Here is a 25733-nt window from a genome sequence, read left to right on the forward strand (position 1 = left end):
AACATCTGCCCATTTCTAGTAGTTAGGTCTATCAATGTGTTTCCAGCTCTGGGCATCAATAATGCACTTATAGTTTGTCAATGAAAGATGACTTATCATTTTTATTTTTTTATTTTAAATGGTTATTTTGTGTGTGCTTGATCTTAGGAGTTACATAATTCAGAACACACATCTATCTTCTGATCATAATCTCCCAGATGTTGTTTCCAAATATATATATATATATATATATATATATATATATATATATATATATATATATATATATATATATATATATATATATATATATATATATATATATATATATATATATATATATATATATATATATATAACACGTTTTTGCATGTCAGAATCATGTAATTACACATGAATAGCAGTTATTTTTGGGTATGTCTATTTATGCGGAAATCTACATTTTGCCATTACATTTAAGAGGTTAAGCTGTTTCGCCTGGCATTGAAAATGTGCGCTCTCGTCAGCACACTGTTGTTCAGAGGAGCTAGCAACAGCACAGCTAACACAATCGCGTCAAATTATGCCAGCTGATTCAGGATTTTGACTGGCTGAGAAACGCTGCCTGCCTGTCTCGTCCCGACACCTTCATTACTATGGGTCAGCTGGAGATCAAATTTGAATATTGAAACAATGTTGCAAATGTTGGAGAGACCGACAGCAAGGATTATTTAAAATCTCCGATGTTAGTCTAAATTAAATAATGTCTGTATGCTTTTTATAGTGGCGATCAAGTTCATAAATTGCCTTGCTGGTCTGATTAGACAGTTGATTGCGCAGTCAGATGGAACGGAGTAAATAGGCATTTTAACATCATAGATTTAGCCGGTGGTAACTTGTGGAATAGACACCGGCTGGGATGCGGTTTTAACCAATCAGCATTCAGGATTAGACCCACCCGTTGTACAATTTAAACACATTGCATGGCATTACATTTCATAACACTTTTCACAACACACTGTGTGCCCTCAGGCCACTACTCTACCACATATCTACAATACACAATCCATATGTACTTATGTGTAGTGCTTGTGTTAGTATGTGGATTGCAAGGGGTGAACAGATTGCAAGTCTGATTTATTGAGTTCTCCATATGGTCGATATTAAAGGGAACTTCATTGAATATAATAGTCTTTTAAATTCAATATCGATGCACAATTTCTTCATAAAATGTCAAATGGGTGCAAAATGCACTTCGTGGTACAACCTATTTTCTGTTGTTAGATCTCGTCTTAATGGGAATGAAATACATCTGTTTTGTTTCCTTGATAGCGTTTATGCCTAAATGCTCCGATGTCCAAACTGTATTTTTACGATAGATTAGCCTAATCTGATTTTTAAGTCTTAACTTCCATTTTAATTATCGTAATAGCTGTTCAAGATGAGTTAACTACGTCTGTCTCTTTGGCTCCGTTTAGATAGGCAGCCCGATTCTATTTTTTTTCCACCAATTGGTGTTTTGATCATTCAACTCTGAAAAAGATCTGACGAGAAAATGTCTAATGTGATTTAGACAAAAGACCAATTAGTGGAAAAAAAGCTCAGTATTGGGCTGCCTGTGTGAACACAGTCTTAAGAAAACAGATCACCATTTCCATGCTTTGTTAAATGTTTAAATTGAGTTTGATCCATGAGTGACTAGGCGTACAGTGGGGCAAAAAAGTATTTAGTCAGCCAGCAATTGTGCAAGTTCTCCCACTTAAAAAGATGAGAGGCCTGTAATTTTCATCATAGGTACACTTCCACTATGACAGACAAAATGAGAGAGAAAAAATCCAGAAAATCACATTGTAGGATTTTTAATGAATGTATTTGCAAATTATGGTGGAAAATAAGTATTTGGGCACCTACAAACATGCAAGATTTCTGGCTCTCACAGACATCTTCTTCTTTAAGAGGCTCCTCTGTCCTCTACTCGTTACCTGTATTAATGGCACCTGTTTGAACTTGTTATCAGTATAAAAGACACCTGTCCACAACCTCAAACAGCCACACTCCAAACTCCACTATGGCCAAGACCAAAGAGCTGTCAAAGGACACCAGAAACAAAATTGTAGACCTGCACCAGGCTGGGAAGACTGAATCTGCAATAGGTAAGCAGCTTGGTTTGAAGAAATCGACTGTGGGAACAATTATTAGGAAATGGAAGACATACAAGACCACTGATGATCTCCCTCGATCTGGGGCTCCACGCAAGATCTCACCCCGTGGGGTCAAAATGATCACAAGAACGGTGAGCAAAAATCCCAGAACCACACGGGGGGACCTAGTGAATGACCTGCAGAGAGCTGGGACCAAAGTAACAAAGCCTACCATCAGTAACACACTACGCCGCCAGGGACTCAAATCCTGCAGTGCCAGTACATGTCCAGGCCCGTCCAGGCCCGTCTGAAGTTTGCTAGAGTGCATTTGGATGATCCAGAAGAAGATTGGGAGAATGCCATATGGTCAGATGAAACCAAATTAGGACAAAGAAAATGCTGAGTTGCATCCAAAGAACACCATACCTACTGTGAAGCATGGGGGTGGAAACATCATGCTTTGGGGCTGTTTTTCTGCAAAGGGACCAGGACGACTGATCCGTGTAAAGGAAAGAATGAATGGGGCATGTATCGTGAGATTTTGAGTGAAAACCTACTTCCATCAGCAAGGGCATTGAAGATGAAACGTGGCTGGGTCTTTCAGCATGACAATGATCCCAAACACACTGCCCGGGCAACAAAGGAGTGGCTTCGTAAGAAGCATTTCATGGTCCTGGAGTGGCCTAGCCAGTCTCCAGTTCTCAAGCCCATAGAAAATCTTTGGAGGGAGTTGAAAGTCCGTGTTGTCCATCAACAGCCCCAAAACATCACTGCTCTAGAGGAGATCTGCATGGAGGAATGGGCCAAAATACCAGCAACAGTGTGTGAAAACCTTGTGAAGACTTACAGAAAACATTTGACCTCTGTCATTGCCAACAAAGGGTATATGACAAAGTATTGAGAAACTTTTGTTATTGACCAAATACTTAATTTCCACCATAGTTTGCAAATATATTCATAAAAAATCCTACAATGTGATTTTCTGGATTTTCTTTTCATTGTGTCTGTCATAGTTGGAGTGTACCTATGATGAAAATTACAGGCCTCTCATCTTTTTAAGTGGGATAACTTGCACAATTGGTGGCTGACTAAATACTTTTTTGCCCCACTGTATATGCATGCAACGTTATATAGACTAGGTAGATTAACCTACACTAAAACACACCGCCCTTCAACTATACTGAACAAAAATATAAACGCAACGCTTTCAAAGATTTTACTGAGTTACAGTTCATAATTAAATCAGTCACTTGAAATTAATTCATTAGGCTCATCTATGGATTTCACATGACTGGGAATACAGATACCTTAAAAAAAATGGCTCACAATGGGCCTCAGGATCTCATCACGTTATCTCTGTGCATTCAAATTGCCATCGATTAACAATGCAATGGTGTTCGTTGTCCATAGCTTATGCTTGTCCATAGCTTATGCTTGCCCATAGCTCCACCGCTGGGGCACTTTGTTCACAACGTTGACATCAGCAAACCGCTCGCCCACATGACGCCATGCACGTGGTCTGTGGTTGTGAGGCCGGTTGGACGAACTGCCAAATTCTCTAAAATGGCGGAGGCGGCTTATGGTCGAGAAATGAGCATTAATTTCTCTGGCAACAGCTCTGGTGGACATTCCTGCAGTAAGCGTACCAATTGCACGCTCCCTCAACTTAAGGCATCTGTGACATTGTGTGAAAAAACTGCACATTTTAGAGTGGCCTTTGTCCCCAGCACAAGGTGCACCTGTGTAATCAGCATGCTGTTTAATCAGCTTCTTGATATGCCACACCTGTCAGGTGGATGGATTAACTTAGCAAAGAAGAAATGCTCACTAACAGGGATGTGAACACATTCGTGTACTAAACTTGAGAGTAATAAGCTTTTTTGTGTATGGAACTTTTTATTTACCTGCGTCTGAGGGGAGGGAGGGATCAGCGGCGAGGCTGCCGGTCACCCGACTCAACGTCCCTCCTCTCTTCGCTGAGAAAGGAGAAAGTCTTCCAGCTGATAGCGAAACAATCTTAAATCACACTGCATTACTTCTGCCTCATGCACCAATTAATGTTGTTACTCCTATGACCAGAGAAAGTGAAATATTCCTCAATATTTAAAAATACACAAGCTGCAAATCATAATAATATAGGAACGCAAGGCTTTATTGTTTGGTGTTTACGTACATTTTTGGTGATTGACTAGGAATGGCTTGGAGGTTGGTGATCACTGCTGTAAATAATTAGGTTTTTTTTTTCCCTTCTGGCAACACCAACGCCTCCATTGTATAAAAGGGGGCTGCATGCACAAAGTTACTACTGTATTTTAAAACCCACTATCCCCACACAGCCACTCTCCTCCCGTTGCACAAAAAGCCAATGTACTGCTGAGAGCTCGCCAATGTGACTCATGTCATGGGCCCCAGATTGTTCCTATGGAAGTGAGCTGTTCAATGGTAGCAACGAGTTCGGCTAACACTCCAGTTTACAAAGCTGTATGTAAAAAAACATTCTCTGTGGCTCCTACATTTAGGTGATAATGCCAGAGAAGCCGATGTTTGTTTAAATTATGTATTAGTAACACCGGCTTCGAGGGCATTATTTATTTTTTCTTAACATTTTATTTAACTAGGCAAGTCAGTTAAGAATAAATTCTTATTTACAATGATGGCCTACTCCGGCCAAACGCAGACGAAGCTGGGCCAATTGTGCGCCGCCCTATGGGACTCTCCTAATCACGGCCGGTTGTGATGTAGCCTGGATTTGAACCAGGTACTGCAGTGACGCCTCTTGCACTAAGATGCAGTGTCTTACAACGGGTTACCAACATATTCAAATAATGATTGACACATTTTCAGAATTATTTTTTTATGAATTTATTCATACCTTTTCAAGCTTCCACAAGATATTGTCCCGACACACATCTCGGGCTGTTACCCAAGCTGGCTGGTTGTTCATTCTATCGGTTCAGTTGCTAGAGACGCGACCCAGTCGTTCTCTATCTATGGATGCGACACAGTCGTTCGTTCTAAATGTTCCATTGCCATAATAGCTGGCAGCATTCTTAGCCATAGTTGGCTAGTTAGCAAGGGATATCTTAGTCACGTCAAAATGTGCAGCCAGAATAACCACAAAGTAGACGCATTTGTTTTAGCTGTTTTTTTTTCCCTTCCTGATTTTAACTGGCTGAGAAACGCTGCCTGCCTGTCTCGTCCCGACACGTTCATTACTATGGGACAGCTGGAGATCGAATTTGAATGTTGAAACAATGTTGCAAGTGTTGGAGACAGACAGCGAGGTTTATACAAATCTCCACTGTTGAAAATGTAAGGTTAGTCTAAAAGAAATGTGAGATAATGTCTAGATGCTTTTTATAGTGGAGATCAGCCCAACCAATCAATTTATAAACTTGATGACAGTGGATTGCTCAGTCAGATGGAACGGAATAAATAGGACTAGACACCGGCTGGGATGCGATTTTTAACCAATCAGCAATCAAGATTACACCCACCCGGATAAGAAGTACATAATGTACCCGTGCATCTGCTTTAAGTATTAGTGTTGTCACAATGGGCCACCATTCACCTTAGCAGCATTTAGAAAGATAGTCATTTAAAAAAAAAAAATCATATGGCATTCCTTTTATCCAAAACAGAAATGTTATAAACGTACAAACTTAGACTGCAGCTAATTTGTTGATGCAAGCCTAACACTCTTGATTAATTATATTTGTCCATTGTTTATTCATTATCAAGTGCTGAAAACCTACTAATGATGCTCATCATATACTAATTTGCACTTTAAAACAATGACTCAATATAGAAACTATTAGGCTAAACTGTAATTACAAGACTAATATACATTCTTTAATCTGCTATGTCTTTATGGAGGTTTAGTTGTTGTTTTGTAATTTAGTTGTTTTGTTTGCTTGTCTACGTAGGTGGAAGAGCGCAGTAAAGGCAGTCTTCCACTGGAAGAGAGGTAAGATCTTCTAATCCTTGATATCCCTTGGCGACGACAAACCAACATTCTTGTTACGTTACTCATTTGTTTCACTCACACCCCGCCAACCATAGGTGAGGAAAATGGCAGATAAATAATATCCCACAATGATCCGAAAGGATTTGCTCTCTGAGTGGAGAGAATGTAGAAACAGCCAAGTGTAGTTCATTTAGGACTATGGAAACAAACCACTGCAGCAGTGTGCAGTTTAATCGAAGCTTGGATTATGACAGGTGTGCATCTTTCAGATGAGAGAACCAAAGTGGGCGAAAGACAAAAGTGGGCGTGGTGTGCAGAGTGTGGAATAGGACTTGTGTCGTTAAATCAAGCATCATTTTGACTTGTCACACAAGTTCACATCCACTGTAATGTGTAGCCTACATGTATTCCGATGCATTTATAGTGGAGCTGCACGATATATCGGTGAAGATATCGGAATCGGACGATATTAGTTAAAAATGCCGACATCGACCCGATGTCTAGTTTAACGCCGGTGTGCAAAAAATGATGTCAAAGCTGACGTGCATACCTATATAACGTAGGTACATGACGCAATGACTGTGCAACACAGCATTCCTAACCTAGCCCACAATGTGTGCTGTGTGGACCGAGCAGTCATTTGAAAGAGTAAGAAAATTTGAGCGAGAGACCTCAAAGGTGAAATCCATTAAACGCCAAGATAATGGAATTCATTGCCCTTGACAATCAACCGTTCTCTGTCGTGGGTGATGTTGGCTTTCACCGACTGGTCGAGCACCGGTACACACTACCAAGTGTTCTATTTTTCAGATGTTGCCCTACCGGAGTTACACAGTAATAGCGTCACTGCTATTCGCTTCACGACTGACATTTGGATCAGCGATATCAGCATTTCATTCTCATGAATGTGCTGGTTGTCTGAAACTTGGAAACATGAACACACTAGCTTGCTCTATTCGAACAACTGACTCGGGAAATAAGCTCATCAATTGCGTCTGCAGCAGACGTGATACTCTCTGTCACGGCATTGAAACGTCTGCTCAACAGGCATTCTCTCTTTACTCTGTCGCCACATGCTCGTACAAGTACCACTACTTTGATGCAGACAAACAGGGCTTACGTGAAATGTTACATACACAGCTGGACAAGATGGAAACGGACACAGTGACAGAGCACACTGAGGAAGAGAGGCCACAGAGAGACAGACAGAGCTGAAACTTCACTTCTTGACATGTATGATGAAATCCTGGTTGAGAATGAAACGACTGAACAAATGAACTACGAAACAGCACAGCAAGTAAGTGAAAGAAATAGGTTTCGATTGTCCCCATTACCAGTAAAACAAACAAATGCCAACAAAATAACTTTTTGGTCAGTGTGTGTGTAACCTTTATTTAACTAGGCAAGTCAGTTAAGAACAAATTCTTATTTACAATGAAGGCCTACCAAACCCGGACGACGCTGGGCCAATTGTGCGCCGCCCTATGCGACTCCCAATCACGGCCGGATGTGACACAGCCTGGATTCAAACCAGGGACTGTAGTGACGCCTCTTGCACTGAGATGCCATGCCTTAGAACGCTGCGTCCGTGTGTGTGTGTGTGTGTGTGTGTGTGTGTGTGTGTTAGCTGTTGAACTGTACTAGAATGTCTATGCCTAGCCTATATGTTTTAGATACTGGAGCTCCAGAGGGGATTCTAAGAGGGCCTTATTGGGGCCTTTTCAATATGGTGTGGTGTTTATGTTGGTATGAGTGTGGGGGGCGTGAACACGAGTGGGAGAGGGCGAAGGAGCGGCACAGTAATACATTCCAGACGCATTTTAGAACTCTATTAAAGAAAATGCAGTCGAGGTCCATCTGACCAGAGTTTTTTTTTCTTCACTCCAGATTGCGAAAAGTCTCCTTTCTTAACGAATAGAACATTGATATGTAATACATCTTGACTGCAGTTAAATGTGTTCTTGTTCCATGAAAGACTGGAAGCATAGATGCCAATAGCTCATTTGAAGTGTTGACCCTAGTGCTGCGTTTTAAGATAACAAATTGAACTGGTTTGGCAATGACTGAAGGAGTGAGGACATTCCACATTCAAGCACATACATTCCACATTCATACTGTGAATATAGGCCTATTCTTTGTTGTGTTTTCTGGTTAGCCATAGCACTAGTGACTAGAGAATGACATTTACAAGAGAAGTCAGAACTGCGACTTCTTTTGCTATCAAATTTCTTTGATCTAACATATAGCTGGGACTGTCATGGCAGCCACTGTTGGCTAGCTGTGTGCTGCTGGTTAGTGTCAGCTTCTTCTAAAAGCCCCCCTGACAGTCAAGAAACAGAGCCCTGAGTCTCCTGTGTGTACTCAACTTGTCACTGGCACTGTAAGTGGCCCCAGTTGCTTGCTCACAAAGCCCTGAAGGGAATGATGTTTTGTATGGGAAGTTGGCATTTGATTTACTAGCGAACACGTAGCTAACCTAGCCTAGCCTACTACTTAGGCTGTTGCTAAAAATGTCCCCCAGTACAAACACACTGGGAAGGTGTGGAGTCCTTAGACAGGGCTAACATTCAACAACACTGAATTTAATACTAAACAGTGCTGCGCTCCTCAGCGCATTGGTAGCAAAATGTCACTTGATGACTTCCTACCATCTCCTTATCAGTAGCGATACGAGCTAACCGTGTGCTAGCAGGATGCACCATTTTAACTTCAAATAGCTGTTGATTGATTTGCTTAGGCACATTCCCTCCAGACCCAGTGTGGAAGTGTCTCTGAGCCCAGAGAAGTGATAGGAAAGCGTGGACAGGCAGTGCTGGTTGAATCCCCTCGACCTGGGGACCAGGGCTCCAGAGCCTCTTGTGCCTGGGTTATCGTACCTCTTGACGCAAGGTGCCATCACTCTTCTCCCACCTTGAAAATAGGGTGGAGATAGAGGGAGCGGGTCTGAGCCAATGACTTCGCTGTTTGTGCGTGTGTCAGGGTTTCCGTTAACAAACAATTGCCTGGTTTTCCCAAAAAAAATTATAACGAAAAGCTGATAAATAAAACTAAATTAAAAAAAAATACATTTCAAGATATGCCCATCAATGAATAAAAAATATTATCAGTCAATGTTTTAAATGTGTTAGTTGTGTTGGATGAAAGCAGTATTTCTCCTGCAGTTCTTCAGTTGGTTGCTGCTGGAGTTTAAAAAAACATGCTTTTATAAGCCCATTCATTGCGCGACAATTCTAAATGCGATCTCATGTTAAGTTTTGGTGCACAATTAAAACAAGCTACTATTTTTTTTCAACTGGTAATTGAAGTGCTCCTCCCATTCAAGTGCATGCAACAGGCTATCAGTGCATCAACCACCACTTTACAGTGTGATTGTTTTGAATCCTGAATGTTTTATTTCATATTTTGAGGCATATCTTACCTTATTGTATGAAGACTTCATAGGCACGTGAGTTTACATTTTGGGGAAGCTTACAATTTATCTTACCGTTCTGCGTACCAGTTATGATTTCCATATACACATTTTCGTGGAACAGTTTCATTTCAATAAGGACGTTTTTCCTTTCTCAAAATCATTGTCACGTGGTTAACCTTTCTGATCTCCCCATCCCGGATCCGGGTTCGTGAATACAGACTCAAGCTCATTACCATAACGCAACGTTAACTATTCATGAAAATCGCAAATGAAATGAAATAAATATGCCATCTCTCAAGCTTAGCCTTTTGTTAACAACACTGTCATCTCAGATTTTCAAAATATGCTTCTCAACCATTGCAAAACAAGCATTTGTGTAACAGTATTGATGGCTAACGTAGCATTTAGCATTAGCATTCAGCTGGCAACATTTACACAAAAAAACAGAAAAGCATTCAAAAAAATAATTTACCTTTGAAGAACTTCAGATGTTTTCAATGAGGAGACTCTCAGATAGCAAATGTTCAGTTTTTCCTGAAAGATTATTTGTTTAGGACAAATCGCTCCGTTTTCTGCGTCACGTTTAGCTATGAAAAAACCCCTGTATCCAGGATTGTGTAAATCTATCAGCAAGCTCATTAGCATAACACAACGTTAACTATTTATGAAAATCGCAAATGAAATGAAATAAATATGCCATCTCTCAAGCTTAGCCTTTTGTAAACAACACTGTCATCTCAGATTTTCAAAATATGCTTCTCAACCATAGGAAAACAATCATTTGTGTAAAAGTAGCTAGCTAGAGTTAGCATTTCGCGTTAGCATTTCGCGTTAGCATTTAGCGTTAGCATTAGCGTTAGCATCCAGCACCCAACATTAACAAAAACATAAAAGCCTTCAAATAAAATCATTTACCTTTGAAGAACTTCTGATGTTTTCAATGAGGATACTCTCAGTTAGATAGCAGATGCTCAGTTTTTCCAAAAAGATTCCTTGTGTATTAGAAATAGCTCCGTTTTATACATCACATTTGGCTACCAAAAAAAATCCATAAATTCAGTCCTCAAAACGCAAACTTTTTTCCAAATTAACTCCATAATATCGACTGAAAACATGGCAAACGTTGTTTAGAATCAATCCTCAAGGTGTTTTTCACATATCTCTTCATTGATACATCGTTCTTGGACACATGCTTTCTCTCCTGAATCCCAGGAGAAAATGACCGCACCTGAAGATTACGCACAAATTTAGACAAAGGACACCGGGCGGACCTCTGGAAAATGTAGTCTCTTATGGCCAATCTTCCAATGATATGCCTACAAATACGTCACAATGCTGCTAAGACCTTGGGCGAACGACAGAAAGTGTAGGCTCATTCCTTGCGCAATCACAGCCATATAAGGAGAGAATGGAAAACAGAGCTTCAGAAATTCTGCTAATTCCTGGGTGATGCATCATCTTGGTTTCGCCTGTAGAATGAGTTCTGGGGCACTTACAGACAAAATCTTTGCAGATTCTGAAACTTCAGAGTGTTTTCTTTCCAAAACTGTCAAGAATATGCATAGTCGAGCATCTTTTCGTGACAAAATATCGCGCTTAAAACGGGAACGTTTTTTATCCAAAAATGAAATAGCGCCCCTAGAGCTCTAAGAGGTTAATCATAAATATCTGAATTTAAAATTATAATCGATGCACCGATATGACATTTTTGGCAGATACCGGCATCCGATATTTACCTTGTGGCCTTTTAAGTGTTCTAGTACAGTTAAATAGTTGGCACACACTGACCCAAATGTTATTTTGTTGGTGTTTATGTATGTCCCCATTACCAGTAAAACCTATTTCTTTCACTTACTTGCTGTGCTGCTTTGTTGTTCAGTCTCAACCAGGATTTCATCATACATGTCAAGCACTGAGGTTTCAGCTCTGTCCATGTTTCTTGTCTGCATTGAAGTAGTGGTCCTTGTACCTAGCATCGAGCATGGTGGCGACACAGTAACGAGGCTCTGACAGAATCCCACCGAATCACTTGTTCACAGTCTCTTGTACAGTACTTTTGTAAGCTTTAACCCCACAGTCTGTTGGCAGTTTTGTTGAACAGGCGTTTCAATGCCGTGACAGAGGGTATCACGTCTGCTGCAGACGCAGTGGATGAGCTTATTTCCCGAGTCAGTTTGAATGGAGCTAGGAAGTGTGCTCATGTTTCAAACATTGTTCTCAAATGCCATTGAAATGGCAGGAGCGGTATGAGAACCAGCACATTCTTGAGCATGTATTACGGCTTTCCTCAGTACGAAATCCTCGTCGACCCATTGTGCTGCCAGACTCCGCATGCTCATAGGGTTGACATCTTTGGTGCAAATGTCAGTCGTGAAGCTAATAGCAGTGACGCCCATAACAAGTAGCTCATGGATGTGCGTTCCAACAATACTGTGGAACTCCGGTAGGGCAACATCTGAAAAATAGTTATTATTTGGTCGTGCGTACCGGGGCTCGAGGTGCTCGACCAGTCGGTGAAAGCCAACATCATCCACGACAGAACAGTTGATTGTCAAGGGCATTGAATTCAATTCTTGGTGTTTAATGGATTTCACCTTTGCGTTGTCTCGCTGAAATGTTCTTACTCTTTTCAAATGACTGCTCTAATTTATATAATTTTGGCAAATTTAATTTCCATTTACTTCTCTATTTCCTGTTGGTTTTCATATGAACTTTCTTTCGTTGTCCAGAAGCCAAAGACACAATCCTAGTCTTATTAGCTACCCATTCTAGTTATTGAGTCTTTATTCCCCCTCTTTCTAAGTTTAACAGATTTTCATCTAGAGATTTCATGAAATTAAAGTCTTCCCGGTCATGTTGTCCTGCAACACATTTTTTCCCAACGGAAACCTTGGTGTGTGTGTGTGCTTCTTTCTCTTGCTAGCTCTCTGTCTGTGTCACTTGCTACTGTGTTTGTGTGTGTGTGTGTGTGTGTACCTGGACCAGCTGTGTGACACTTTCTCTGCTTTCTCCACTTCGTTGTTATGTTGATAGTCCTCTTTCCTCCCATCCACTTCATTCAGTTGATGGAGTAGCATCCGTTGCTTAGAGACCAAGGGTCTTGACAATGAGTGGTCGTCATAATCTTAATTCAACTCATTCTAATTCAATGCTATCGTCTCCATGGCTTTGATCAACCTTCTAGAGAAGGGCCGGCTTAGCAGAAGGGTCGCACTGAACTATCAAGTGTACTTCGCTGCATGTCGGTGCTCTAATCAGCGCGTAAAGTGTCCACGCAATAAATGGAGTGAACCTGCAGGCAGCCATATAGCATGTGCTAAGTCAATCGTTCAATTCACCCTACATGCATACATTGGGGACAGAGGACAATGTCAGTTTCTTCTCTTGCTCCTTGGTCGGTATTGTCTGTACAGTCATACATAGTAGCACTGAGCAAAGCTCGAGAAGGAATGTGGTAGTCCTCTATTAAGACACTGCTCCCTTGCAGTCTTACTTTCTTATTTCAATGAAAGCCACCCTTGGTTCAAAGCTGAACACCAAACTAAACTCCCACCCTGCTATCATCTCATAGCAGATGTGTTGTGGGTAGTGCACTGTGGTTTTACAAGGCTCTAAAAGCACAGAGTCCTATCAGCCTGGTGCAGAGCTGACTTACACTAGACAGCCCTCTCACGTTTAGGAAATAGAGATTACACATAATTACAGCCATTTCTGACTGAAATGTTACTGAAATCCCTAATTCGGAAAAATATTTCCTATTCTCTAAACCCCTTGCTCTCTTCACTCTTTAAGTGACACATATGCATCACATACACATGACCAATAGCATATCATAATCACATCAATAAATTGGTTATAACAAGCTAAGAACACTGTAACATGTGACAGTAAAATAGTTGCAGAGGACTTGACAAACTCGAAATGGGGGAATGTTTACTGGTTGCTCAGGAGGTTAAGGGGAAGTCGGATGTCGAATAAATTTGATTAGTTGTGGAAAATACTGGAGATATAGAAAAAAAGATGTAAGGAGAAAGTGCTGCCTGCATATTGTGTGTGCTATACAGGTGCTGTTAGATTACAATATACTTTTTCTGACCGTTTGGAACAATGTAAACAACACTAATTATAAGCGTACCAGAGTCTTTAACGGTTTTTTTTGTAAAGCTATTATTACAGCAAATACTTAAGAGTCCCATTCATTCGTTAATACAATTTCTGAAATCAACTGTTTAGGAACAGTTTAGGCCTATTTGTTTACGCAAATTATTTAGTGGTCGCTTTATTTTACTACTAAAATGCTTGATTGCATTTCAAATCATGAATGACTCGTATGCTGTCTGATGACATGACCAAATTAATGATTGATTGATACAGTAGCCTGTAAAAGTATTTTATTAAAGACGCTATTAAGACTAAACAGGATGTGCTCTTATGCCTCCAGCTCAATGATGGTTATACAAGGCTGCTATACTACAGCCTACTAATGATAATGACATTACTTATTATAGTGATCATCATCATAATAATAACAAGATCAAGGAAAAAGGAAGGTTATTATAAATATAATTGTTCTATTTGGAACAGTGTAACAATACTAAATAAATAATACCAGAGAGGCTGGTCCAGCCTTTTACGGCATAGCAAAGATTAAAAACAGCCAGATTTGTTTATCCAACGTGGTTTTGTGAGGCTTGGCGCTCACGGAATCAGTAGGCTATTAAACAAACACTCAAACAGAAGCAGGATCGGTCTTATTTCTGTAGATATATATGGATGATTTATAAATCCAGGCACCTTTTAAGTTAGGCTATTGATTATAGACCTACGTTAGTTTCCGCTCTCCTCACTTTTCTTAGGTAATTAAGGCAAGGGTTGTATTCTCGTCTCCTAACTCCGCTGCTACCTCCACCGCATTGTTCTCAACACCAATATGCTGGTTAAATGTGTGCACATAGCAACATGGTCTAGGAAAAGACACCAATTCAACAGCGCACTGATGCATTTTATAACTGCGACAGCGACCACTAACGCGGGAGAAAACGCATTTCTTATAAAATAATATCATTTTTATTTGTGTTGCACCGTTGTTACATAATGTAACCATATACAATTTCAGTAGCACATGTCATAGAGTGATGGACTGTGCCATCCCCATGGCTTCCACAATGCAGAAGTCCACTCAGACTTTGCTACTGCTCGACTAAAATCTCCGATAATCAACAGCCTATCGACCAAACAATCGACCAGTCAACTAAATGGGGTCAGCCCTAACCCACATCCATCATTTTAGGTTCTGGGTAAAAAAAATTATAGAATGCATAGTTTCAGCTATTTTCCTACATTGCGCATATTGCAATTGCCAGGAAGATTTGAGTTTGTTAGCTAGTTTGTTATTATTAAATGGTGGTTTTGACCAACTTTACCAACCAGTTGCATGTTACTGTGTCAGCAGCTGAGGGACAGAAATGTTCTGAACCAAAGCGATGTCTTATCACTAGGGCCTGGAGTTTTTCTCTTCAGTTCTTCCTGATCAGGGCCTGGAGTTCTTCCTGATCAGGTTACGTTGTCAGGGAAACCCCCTGGCTGTATGTTATACTCTACACAAGGTGGAGTGTCGTATGAACAGCTGACCAATTTTCTCGGCTGGTCCTCACCCTTGAAGCATGTTTGACGGTTTAACTGGTTCAAATAAGGTCACCGCTAATGTTTACTTTATTTAGGTAGATCCGGGGATCAAATGATGACCGAACACAACTTATTTCTGCACTGTCTGTGGACAAAAACAAGGTCTGAGGCACACACCATGCTTGCTGTGAAGGGGCTGTGGCTTTTTGAAAATAAACACGCAGCTTCGTGCAAGGGTAGCTCTGCTCTCTCCTCCTTCAACAAACAGTAGACATATATAAAGCCACCTGACCCTGTGTGTCTGAGAGTGAGGGAGCGTGCAGTGTCGTCATCCTAAAAGGTTTGCTTGTCCCCCCCCCCCCCCCTCCCAAGTTCACTTTCCCTGTGCACGCACCTATTCGGCGTTGACAAACAGCTGGGGTTAATGCTATCTGACAGGGTATGAACTAACTAGCGATTATGACTGTGGACTGACGGAGATAAGAGGTAGAGAGCAGCCCTTATGTAATGGAGAATAACAATGGCCTGACTCACATTGATTGGTGTCCTGGGTTCGACTTGAAGTACAGCCCTTACACTTCTATTGAAACAAGGGACATTTGGCTCCTTGTTTTGTTTTTTTACTTGTTACACATGGTCAGGGAGGAAGCTCCCAATATTTGTAGAGCAGTGTTTCTTAATGTGAATTGGTCACTCTGCTAGTTCCTTATTGTTTGTTGCTAAATACTGCTTTGAGTCTCAGCATATTGTTTTGTAGTCTTAGACTATATTTGGTAGGCACCAGAAAATATTGAAAGGCTAATTTAGACGGAGCACAATGCAGACAATATTTCTACTGAACCAAAATATAAACACAACATGTAAAGTGTTTCATGAGCTGAAATAAAAGATCCCAGAAGTGTTCCATATGCACAAAAAGCTTATTTCTGTAATTGTGTGTATTTTAATGTTCATTTCTCATACATAAGCCACCTCCCAGCGTTGTTTCAGATAATTTGGCAATAGACCACGTGTAAACATGACAGCCCAGGACCTCCAAATCCGCCTTCTTCATCTGTGGGATCGTGTGAGACCAGCTACCCTGACAGCTGATGAAACTGAGGAGTATTTCTGTTAGTAAGAAAAGCCCCTTTGTGTGGAAAAACTCATTCTGATTGTCTGGGCCTACCCGGGTGGGCACACCCATGCCTGCGCCCCTGCCCAGTCATGTGAAATCCATAGATTAGGGCCTAATGAATTTATTTCAAATGACTTATTTGCTTATATGAACTGTAACTCAGTAAAATCGTTGCATGTTGCGTTTAGAGATTTGTTCATTATAGTAACCACTTCTGTGGTGTTGAAGATATCTGTATCGTTTAAATGCCCTTTTATATTTATTTATTTGTTTGACCACCAAAGTGGAAATATTGTGGGAGGAAGTGATGCCATAGCCAGGAAGTGTGAGCGTAAGAGTGTGCCATAGTGTGGATTTCAGCTATTTCTCAACTGGATGTTGCTGCCTACTGTACATTTTAAGTGCTTGTGCAAAAGACTGGGATGTTCCTTAAGATTTTGTTATAGGCTGCTTAAGACCTTATTCTCATCGACTTGGCACATGGGGGTGGTGAATGTTTCATGTTGCATGGCAGCTGTGTCATCACTCACTCCACTCAAGAAACTTTGTTCCTGACTGGGAAATTTGGAATGCAACGCGATTTAAGCAACCTGTGTTAGAAATAATGTTGCGGTTATAGTTGATAGAAGCAAATTTTAGTTGCGTGAATGTTTCAATAGCGCAAATTATTTCACACAAAGCTGTTAACGTTAGCTAGCTAGCTACATTAGCACCTAAGACGGCAAGCTAACATTACCACCCGCCAATGAATAATGGTGCATGTTTCTCATTACAGAATTAATGACTGAACACAGAATGCATCCCTGTGTGTCCTACACATAGAATATCAGATTTCAGAGCGTGATGTCAGATGTCATATCTGAATGAGCGTGTGAGCAGCCAGCCGCATCCCCTAACCAGCCATTTGTCTACTTATCTGCTTCTCTCCAGACCCGGCGCCATGGTAAAGTGGCCAAGGGGACACCGTTTTTAGGGGGTTCTTGCATTGGAATTGTATTGAATTCTGCTTATATCACACTATACCACAATAAACAAAGTTCAAATCTCTCTGAGACAATTAATTGCTTTTGAAGTGACATGTAGGCTACAGATTTCATGCCAATCTCCACTGCGCTGTATCAGCAGACTTGACAGCGCCCTACACGCTATTACTAAAATAATGCAAACTAAATGCTGAAAGTAGTAGACTAGTTATTAATGCGCGCAAACAAAAATACTGAATAGCAGTTTGGCTTGGAATACCAACACAGCTGTGAATAAATGAATGCGAATAGCACAAAAGTGGTACCAAGTAGGTAGAAAGCAAAATATCAGATGGATAAAGGCATGACAAAATCTATGTTTAGGTTAGTTACATTAACAGTAAACAAACGGAGTAAATAAAAGGCGAATGGAGATCCAAATAACCAAAATATAGACTACAACCTACTACAGTGAGAAGCAGCCATGCAGAGCTGTCTTGCCAAACATAAAGACATGGAAAATCATGCTGCTCAGGAGTACAGCAACACGTGATATGGCACAATACACTTCTATGGATGAAATTCAACCCACGTAATCAATTAAGCAATGCCATCCTACCATAAACACGTTGCCAGAGTTGAGATTGTTGAAATATGTATTGTGTACTTGTTATTCTATGAAAATGTGCAAATTATATGCAACAAAAAGTCACCTCAACAGTTTGCATCCCTGTAACTATCAGCATCCATCATTGCCTTACTATTAGGGCTGGGAATTGCCATGGATCTCACGATATTATCACAGTACGATATTATCACGATACTTAGGTGCCGATACGATATGTATTGCAGCTCTCACGATTTGATACATGGATTTTATTGCAATTTGACGTTCCAAACATATTGCTCACCATATGTCTGCTGCAGAGGAACGAGAGAGCCATGAGAAAACAACAAGTTTTGATCAGTCATAGAAATAAGTGCTAAACGATGGAGAACAGTCCTCCCGTGTGGCTGTTGGTAGAGCATGGCGCTTGCAACACCAGGGTTGTGGGTTCGAATCCCCTGAGGGACCAGTATGAGAGAGTACAAAAATATATGTAAGTCGCTCTGGATAGGAGTGTCTGCTAAATGAATAAAATGTAAAAATTCCTAAAACAATTGGGGTAGGTACAGCCAACTAGAGCAAAAATAATACTGCTATATTGTCAAAACGATACGATATAACGGGTCTCCAACAGGTTGATCGCCAAGCAACAGGTAGCTCGCCATACTATTTTGAAAGTGCATTCAATTTTTATGCGTTTCCACCCCAAACTATCAAACAAATCTCACAAGTATCAGACACCGTAAGCTCCCAGCTACTATCTAATCAACACAGCTTTGACATTATCCCACACCTGTTAGCCACTATTGGCTTAAAAAGTCAAACCTTACACAATGTCTGCCAATTGCTTTCCAGCAATATTGCCCGTCTATGTGATGCGCACATTTGTTTGTCAGTCCGTGTGTAGCCAGTTGATCTGATAAGTCTTTTGGCATGACAGAAATACTTTCCCCTAAACCTTATCAATGAAATGTTAACTGCAAATGAAGCTTACCTGGCAGAAGTATATCATGAGTAAATATATCATTTGTATCTATTATTTGCAAATTTTGAAGTGAAGCAGCAGCACTACAGAACCATCACTAGACCGGCACATTAGACAGCAATTTCATCACTTGCTGTATGCGCAATAATTTTAAGATTGAAAAACAAAACTGAACACAATTTTTGAAAATATATCACCGATTTTCTAGTTGTTTATGAACCATTATTTTACCAGGTATATTGACAGAACATAGTTTATGTTCTCTTGTACACTTATTTGAAAGCTAGAATAAAATGAGTAGCTCATGACACTTTTACTGTTTTGTTTTTTTAAGTAGCTCATACTAGAAAAGGTTTGAGACCCCTGCAATATGATATATTGTCAAAAATATGATCCCGATATGTACTGTAACTATCGACCTAATGTTTAGGCTAGGCCTGGTGGATGACACTGTTGTGTGCATTGCCAATTCAAATACACACATGGCATTGGCATTGCCCATGAACTGTGAACTTCTGTCACCTCTGATCTATCTAGAGTGTGAACGATGATCTAAGTAGTATGAACATGATACATGAACATTAACTGGGGTATTAATTCACTCCACTCTGTATTCACTTCCTTATAGATAGTATAAGGGATGTGTCACAAATGGCACCCTATTCCCTATGTCGTGCACTGCATTTGACCAGCGCCCTAGGACCCTACTATTGACTATTAACCTCAATGTGTGGTATTTTTTAGCGTTTGGGCAGGTGATGACATCGCCCCCCTTTTGCAGTTGGTTGTGGTTTTTTTTCTCTCCCTGCTACAGCGAAGTGGGTATTGAAGCTGTGTGTGAAGTCTCTGCATTTAGCATGCTGAGTCAGGCGCACGCACAGAGGCCCACGCACAGACGCACTTAGCACGGGCGAACGCGTCGATCACACCGACAGCGTCATTGCATTTTGATACACCAGAAGTACGTTAATTTCCAATGGAACGCTGCGTTTTCCTTGCAGCGTTGCGTTGCAGTGCGTTCTGTGTGGGGCCTACGTTGGATTTATCGAACGTGTGCAATCCAACTGTATGCGTAGACGACTTGACAAATGGTAGCAGAAGGTGAATGTTGAACTTTTTGTTGCACACATATCCAGATGATGCCGCGTACCATTTTTCCGCTATAGCGATGTCGGTGTGATCGAGGCGTAAGAGTGAGATCATTCCTTGGGCTAAATCAATCATGTGCAATTCATGCCAAACCAAGCAGAAACACAGAAATGAAAAGGAACCAATATTGCCCTAAATAAGGGGAAAAGCAAGATCATGCTTACTTTAAATCTAATGGGTAGTGATTTTACGTTTTGAGCCGAGGAGTGATGGTAATGTTCTCTCATGAAAGGAATTGACTTGTCAGTCAAACCTGTGGCTTTCAGTGTGCTGAAGCAGTGTCATATTAGCTTTGGCATGAAAATGGTCAATACTGCTCAGAAGATCTCCCATGGCGTTCTCTGCGTAGCAGCTGTTGCTATGAGTCCATTATGCTAAAGCGCTTTTCTGAACTGATAGGCCTCAATGTATAGAGAGCCGTATCAAACCCTTTTTTAGGCTATATGTGGGTGTGTATTGTGTGTATGCGGCTTTGCGTGCACGTCTCCCTTTCCCCTATTTCTGCCCGCTCGTCTCTCCTTCCCTCCCTCTCTCGCTCCCTATCTGCAATGACCCAGTGCAAAGCTGGCAGCTGAGCGGTGGGGAGTGCTAATTTTCACACCTCCTGCCGTTCCTGCACCCACTCTCCTCTCCAGCGTCCCCGGAGCCAGCCAAGCCTCCTATTGCTCACCATGACGCAGATAGACCCACCACCAGCAGCCCCTCAGTGAGGTATTTAGGCCCACTAGCCAGAAGTTAACCCTTCAAATCTCAGTACAAATTGAGATTTTAAGGGTATAAAATAAATGATTTTGTTCTGCAGGTAGTTTTACCTGTTTTAAGTTATGCTGAAGAATCATCATGATTTGAAATATCAAAAAAAAAATGGGTGTTTTCCAGTATAAATGGATTTCAGTTTGTTGTCATTGACCTATTAAGCCTCTTCAGCCTCAATATCTTTTGAATAGCCATTGGTTTTTCCCTTCCTGCTTCACGTTGCCGGTGATGTGTCATAATGATCCCAGTGGGAGAGGTCTTACAGACTAGAACAATAGGGGCTACTCGGATATAATGACGTCGTCCCCCACCTTTTACTCTACTACTTCTCATCTCCTTTGGCGGTGGGGAAAAAGCTTTGTCTCACCATAATAGCACATTGTATTGGCGAGAGCAAGAGGGACGCTAATAACTAGTGTTCTAGCCGGGCTTTCATATTGTAATGCTCACTTATGATAGCTTTGTTTCACCGTAGATATATTTAGCTCTCTTTCTTCCTCCCTCCTTCCTGGGGCGGCAGGTAGTCTAGTGGTTAGAGTGTTGGGCCAGTAACTGACAGGTTGCTGGTTTGAATCCCCAAGCTGACCTGAGCAAGGCAGTTAACACATTGTTCCCCGGGCGCCGAAGACGTGGTTTTCGATTTAAGGCAGCCCCCTGCACCTCTCTGATTCAGAGGGTTTAGGAACAACATTATTATGCGGAAGACACATTTCAGTTGTACAACTGACTAGGTTTCCCCCTTTAATTAGCTAGCACACAGCGCTAATGCCAGAGCTCTCCTCTCCCCTACAGGCAGGTCATTGGAGCCGTGAAACAGACACCCGATCATTGCGCTCGCACAGATGAGGGAGTTGGATACAAGACGGTCGCCAACAGAATTTGCCAACTGCCACAGTCTCAAATTCTTATCTCTGAGCTTCACTCTCTTCACGAGTTGGTTATGCTGTATGACCGACCACAAAGGGGTGTAGGCGAGTTTTGCCATTGCTTTTTTCCCCCTACTTGGCTATCATCATACATTGCTGAAAGTGCACTGGCGTAGTGTAATTTTGGAAGATATTAAGTTGAGCAGGTTTTTGAGACCTACTGCAGTGATTGTCAGGAATTTTGGGTTGACAATATGGCTTTAATTATTTTACTGTCAATGTTATTATAATTGTTTTGTTATTTACATTTTTCATTAGATTTTGCCTTTGTGTGGACTATTATATTTTGGCCTATGTATTCATCTAACAGTAAATGTAATGTCCTAAAAATAACTTTGCAATGTGCCCTAGTGAGTGGCACTCGAGTGGAGCAGTGGTCTAAGCATTGCATCGCAGAGGTGACACTACAGACCCTGGTTCGATTCCAGGCTGTATCACAACCGGCTGGGATTGGGCGGTGCACAATTGGCCCAGCGTCGTTAGGGTTTGGCCGGGGTAGGCCGTCACTGTAAATAAGAATTTGACTTGCTTAGTTAAATTTAAGGTTAAATAAAATAAGTGCACTCACGATGGCCAATGTGAAATTTTGCTCGCTCTTTATTTCAAAGCCATATCAGATATCTTGATTATAAACAGTGTGCTTTGAGCCCAATGATCGTTCTTTAAATATCTTTAATACCCGCAATTGCATTTTGAAATGTTATACAATCACAATCACGAGGTGCATAGTTGTTGTTCATTAGGCACCAAACTAAAGAAACGACTGAAACGGGAAGGGACTTCCTGGGCTTGTCCAATAATAAACGGTCAGTATCGTTTTCTGTTGCGAAACATTTTCAAACATTTTTCGTTGCGTGCCCTAATGAATACAACCCAAGTCAGAAGAGACCTTCCTGTATGTAAACTCTGTTCCCTGTCAACAGTCTGCGCCGTGATGAAATCTGTTTGGGCCCAATTAGGCTGTAAAGGACAGAGCGAAACAGTGGGCACCTGCAATATTCAAATTAACCCCAACTTCCTGTTGAAACCTGTACAGGTTGTAGACACTCTCTCCGTCTCTCTCGTTTTTCTCTCAGGGAGCTGCTTTTTAGGCTCATTACTGTTTTCGTGACATAGGGAAATTTTAGTTGACTGAAGTTACTACACTAAATAAAAATATAAACGCAATATGTTCCATGTTTCATGAGCTGAAACAAAAGATCCCAGAAATGTTCCATATGCCCAAAAGCTTATTTTTCTCAAATGGTATGCACAACATTTTTTACATCCCTGTTAGTGAGCATTTCTTCTTTGCCAAGATAATCCATCCACCTGATGGGTGGTATATCAAAAAGCTGATTAAACAGCATGATTATTACAAAGGTGCACCTTGTGCTGAGGACAATAAAAGGCCAGTCTATAAAATTAAGTTTTGACAGACAACACAATGCCTCAGATGTCTCAAGTTGAGGGAGCGTGCAATTGTCATGCTGACTGCAGGAATGTCCACCACAGCTGTTGCCAGAGATTTGAATGTTCATTTCTTTACCATAAGCCGCCTCCAACATCGTTTTAGAGAATTTGGCAGTATGTCCAACCGGCTTCACAACAGCAGACCACGTGTATGGCGTTGCGTGGGGGAGCGGTTTGCTGATAACATTGTGAACAAAGTGCCCCATGGGGGGGTTATGGTATGGGCAGGCATAAGCTACTGACAATGAACACAATTTTATTTACCGATGGCAATTTGAATGCACAAAAATACCGTGACACGATTGTGAGGCCCATTTTTATTTTTTTTGTTACGGTATCTGACCAACAGATGCATATCTGTATTCCCAGTTATGTGAAATCTATAGATTAGGGCCTAATGAATTTATTTCAATTGACTGATTTCCTCATATGAACTGTAAATTCAGTAAAATCAAAGAAATTGTTGCCTTTTTTGTTTTATATTTTGGCTCAGTGTACATATTGAGCAACAGTTTCACACTGTCCATGTGAATGTGTAGATACCAAGGTAAAAGTAGGGTATCTAAGGAGATGGGTGGTTTTGAGTTACGTACAAGTCTTGTCTTTTCAAGCACATTTATTCCATGGTGCATTTCAGATGTCTGCAAGCTATTTAAGACCTAACTGTTCTCTCCTCAAAACTCTTCATTCCCACGAATGTCTCTTCATTCTAGTCAAAATGCAGATAATGTGAAAATGGAGACGGCTGATCTTTCTTGGCACGTCGGATGACAGATGAATTGTTGTAACCTTCAACGCTATGCAAATCCTGCAACTTAAAACATGTCTCAGCAAAGACTGTAAATGTTAGACACCCCCATTGCAGCCTAGATTGTGTGGGCTGGATTGTGTCCTCTTTCATACATGTAGCCTGGGAATTATTTTTTTGTCAGAAAGCTTCAATGTGATTCTGATCAGATCACATTCGGTACATGTTAAAGACGAGTTAACAATGTAGCCTATTTTGTCGTACCGAGTTACCAAAAACTTGTAAGTCCTGATTGTGTTGTTGTCTAGAATTGACTTGTATCTTGTTGTCGCTACATCCGTAGCCTACATGTAGCTTGATGTTAATGTAGCTGTTGATGTCGCAAGCTAGCTGTGAGAGGGTTACCTTGAGGCAGAATGTAGATTTCATCATTTTGATTTCATCTCTAGGATCAGGTTGGCAAAGTGGATGGCCTTGGGCTGTTCTAGGCTATATATTTTTACACTGGCTGTGGCAAGCCTCCTGACTCACTGGGCACTCATCCGTCAGTGTTTTTTTTTTTTTTGAGGGAAGTAGCTCGCACAAGACATGTCCTGCCTCAGTTTGGAGCAGGGTTTTGTTTAGGAAACTGTGGCACCGGGCATTTGAGCGGCAACATTTTTAATTTACCGGAAATTTCAGAAATGTACCGGACCCATATGCATTGGGTGCGTGACCTGATAAGGCCTTCCACCCACGTTGCTCAGAATGACGACAGAAATCACATTTGGATTATGGTCATGTATATTAACAGTACATGCAAGTCGAGGATGCAACGATGTGCGGTCCTTCTTACTGAATTCTGACGTGTACTTTGAAGATGTTAGAATAACTGTCCACGTTTACATTTCATTTAGTGCAATTTGACAGATTTTACACTTAAAGGCTCTGCATCTGTATGCTGCCAATTTAATTCCACAAATGTATATTTTATTTTTTTATTTCACCTTTATTTAACCAGGTAGGCTAGTTGAGAACAAGTTCTCATTTGCAACGGCGACCTGGCCAAGATAAAGCGTAGCAATTCGACACATACAACAACAGAGTTACACATGGAATAAACAAAACATAGTCAATAAGACAGTAAAACATTTAAAAACAAAAAGTCTATATACAGTGAGTGCAAATGAGGTAAGTTAAGGAAATAAATGGGCCATGGTGGCGAAGTAATTACAATACAGCAATTAAACACTGGAATGGTAGATCGGCAGAAGATGAATGTGCAGGTAGAGATACTGGGGTGCAAACGGGCTAAATAAATAAATACCTAGTATGGGGATGAGGTAGGTAGATAGATGGGCTGTTTACAGATGGGCTATGTACAGGTGCAGTGATCTGTGAGCTGCTCTGACAGCTGGTGCTTAAAGCTAGTGAGGGAGATGTGAGTCTCCAGCTTCAGAAACTTTTTGAATTCGTTCCAGTCATGGGCAGCAGAGAACTGGAAGGAAAGACGACCAAAGGAGGAATTGGCTTTGGGGGTGACCAGTGAGATATATCTGCTGGAGCGCGTGCTTCGAGTGGGTGCTGCTATGGTGACCAGTGAGCTGAGATAAGGCGGGGCTTTACCGAGCAGAGACTTGTAGGTAATCTGTAGGTTTGGCGACGGGTATGACGCGAGGGCCAACCAACGAGAGCGTACAGGTCGCAATGATGGGTAGTGTATGGGGCTTTGGTGACAAAACGGATGGCACTGTGATAGACTGCATCCAGTTTGTTGAGTAGAGTGTTGGAGGCTATTTTATAGATGACATCACCGAAGTCGAGGATCTCGCTCTCTCTCTTTCCAAGCCCTTCATGTACCCAATGCCCTGTGACCACAGCATGAACTTTCTCCCCTTCACCTCTCCCTCCTCCCTTCCAATCCCATTGTCTTTTTATACCTCCACACA

General features: G+C 41.2%; 1 protein-coding gene across 12 annotated transcripts in view; it reads left to right on the top strand.

The window, feature by feature from the left end:
* tmem131l (transmembrane 131 like) overlaps positions 1 to 25733 on the top strand; it is a 101386-nt gene that overhangs the window by 15244 nt on the left and 60409 nt on the right. For all 12 annotated transcript variants that reach the window (XM_090187167.1, XM_021619105.3, XM_021619108.3 and 9 more), the window contains exon 3: positions 6026 to 6066. In XM_090187167.1, the coding sequence (XP_090043293.1) occupies positions 6026 to 6066 (41 nt within the window). The remainder of the gene's footprint in view (positions 1 to 6025; positions 6067 to 25733) is intronic.

The sequence above is a fragment of the Oncorhynchus mykiss genome, chromosome 10, assembly GCF_057628025.1.
Source record: "Oncorhynchus mykiss isolate SJ-2025 chromosome 10, ASM5762802v1, whole genome shotgun sequence".
Taxonomy (NCBI): Eukaryota; Metazoa; Chordata; class Actinopteri; order Salmoniformes; family Salmonidae; genus Oncorhynchus; species Oncorhynchus mykiss.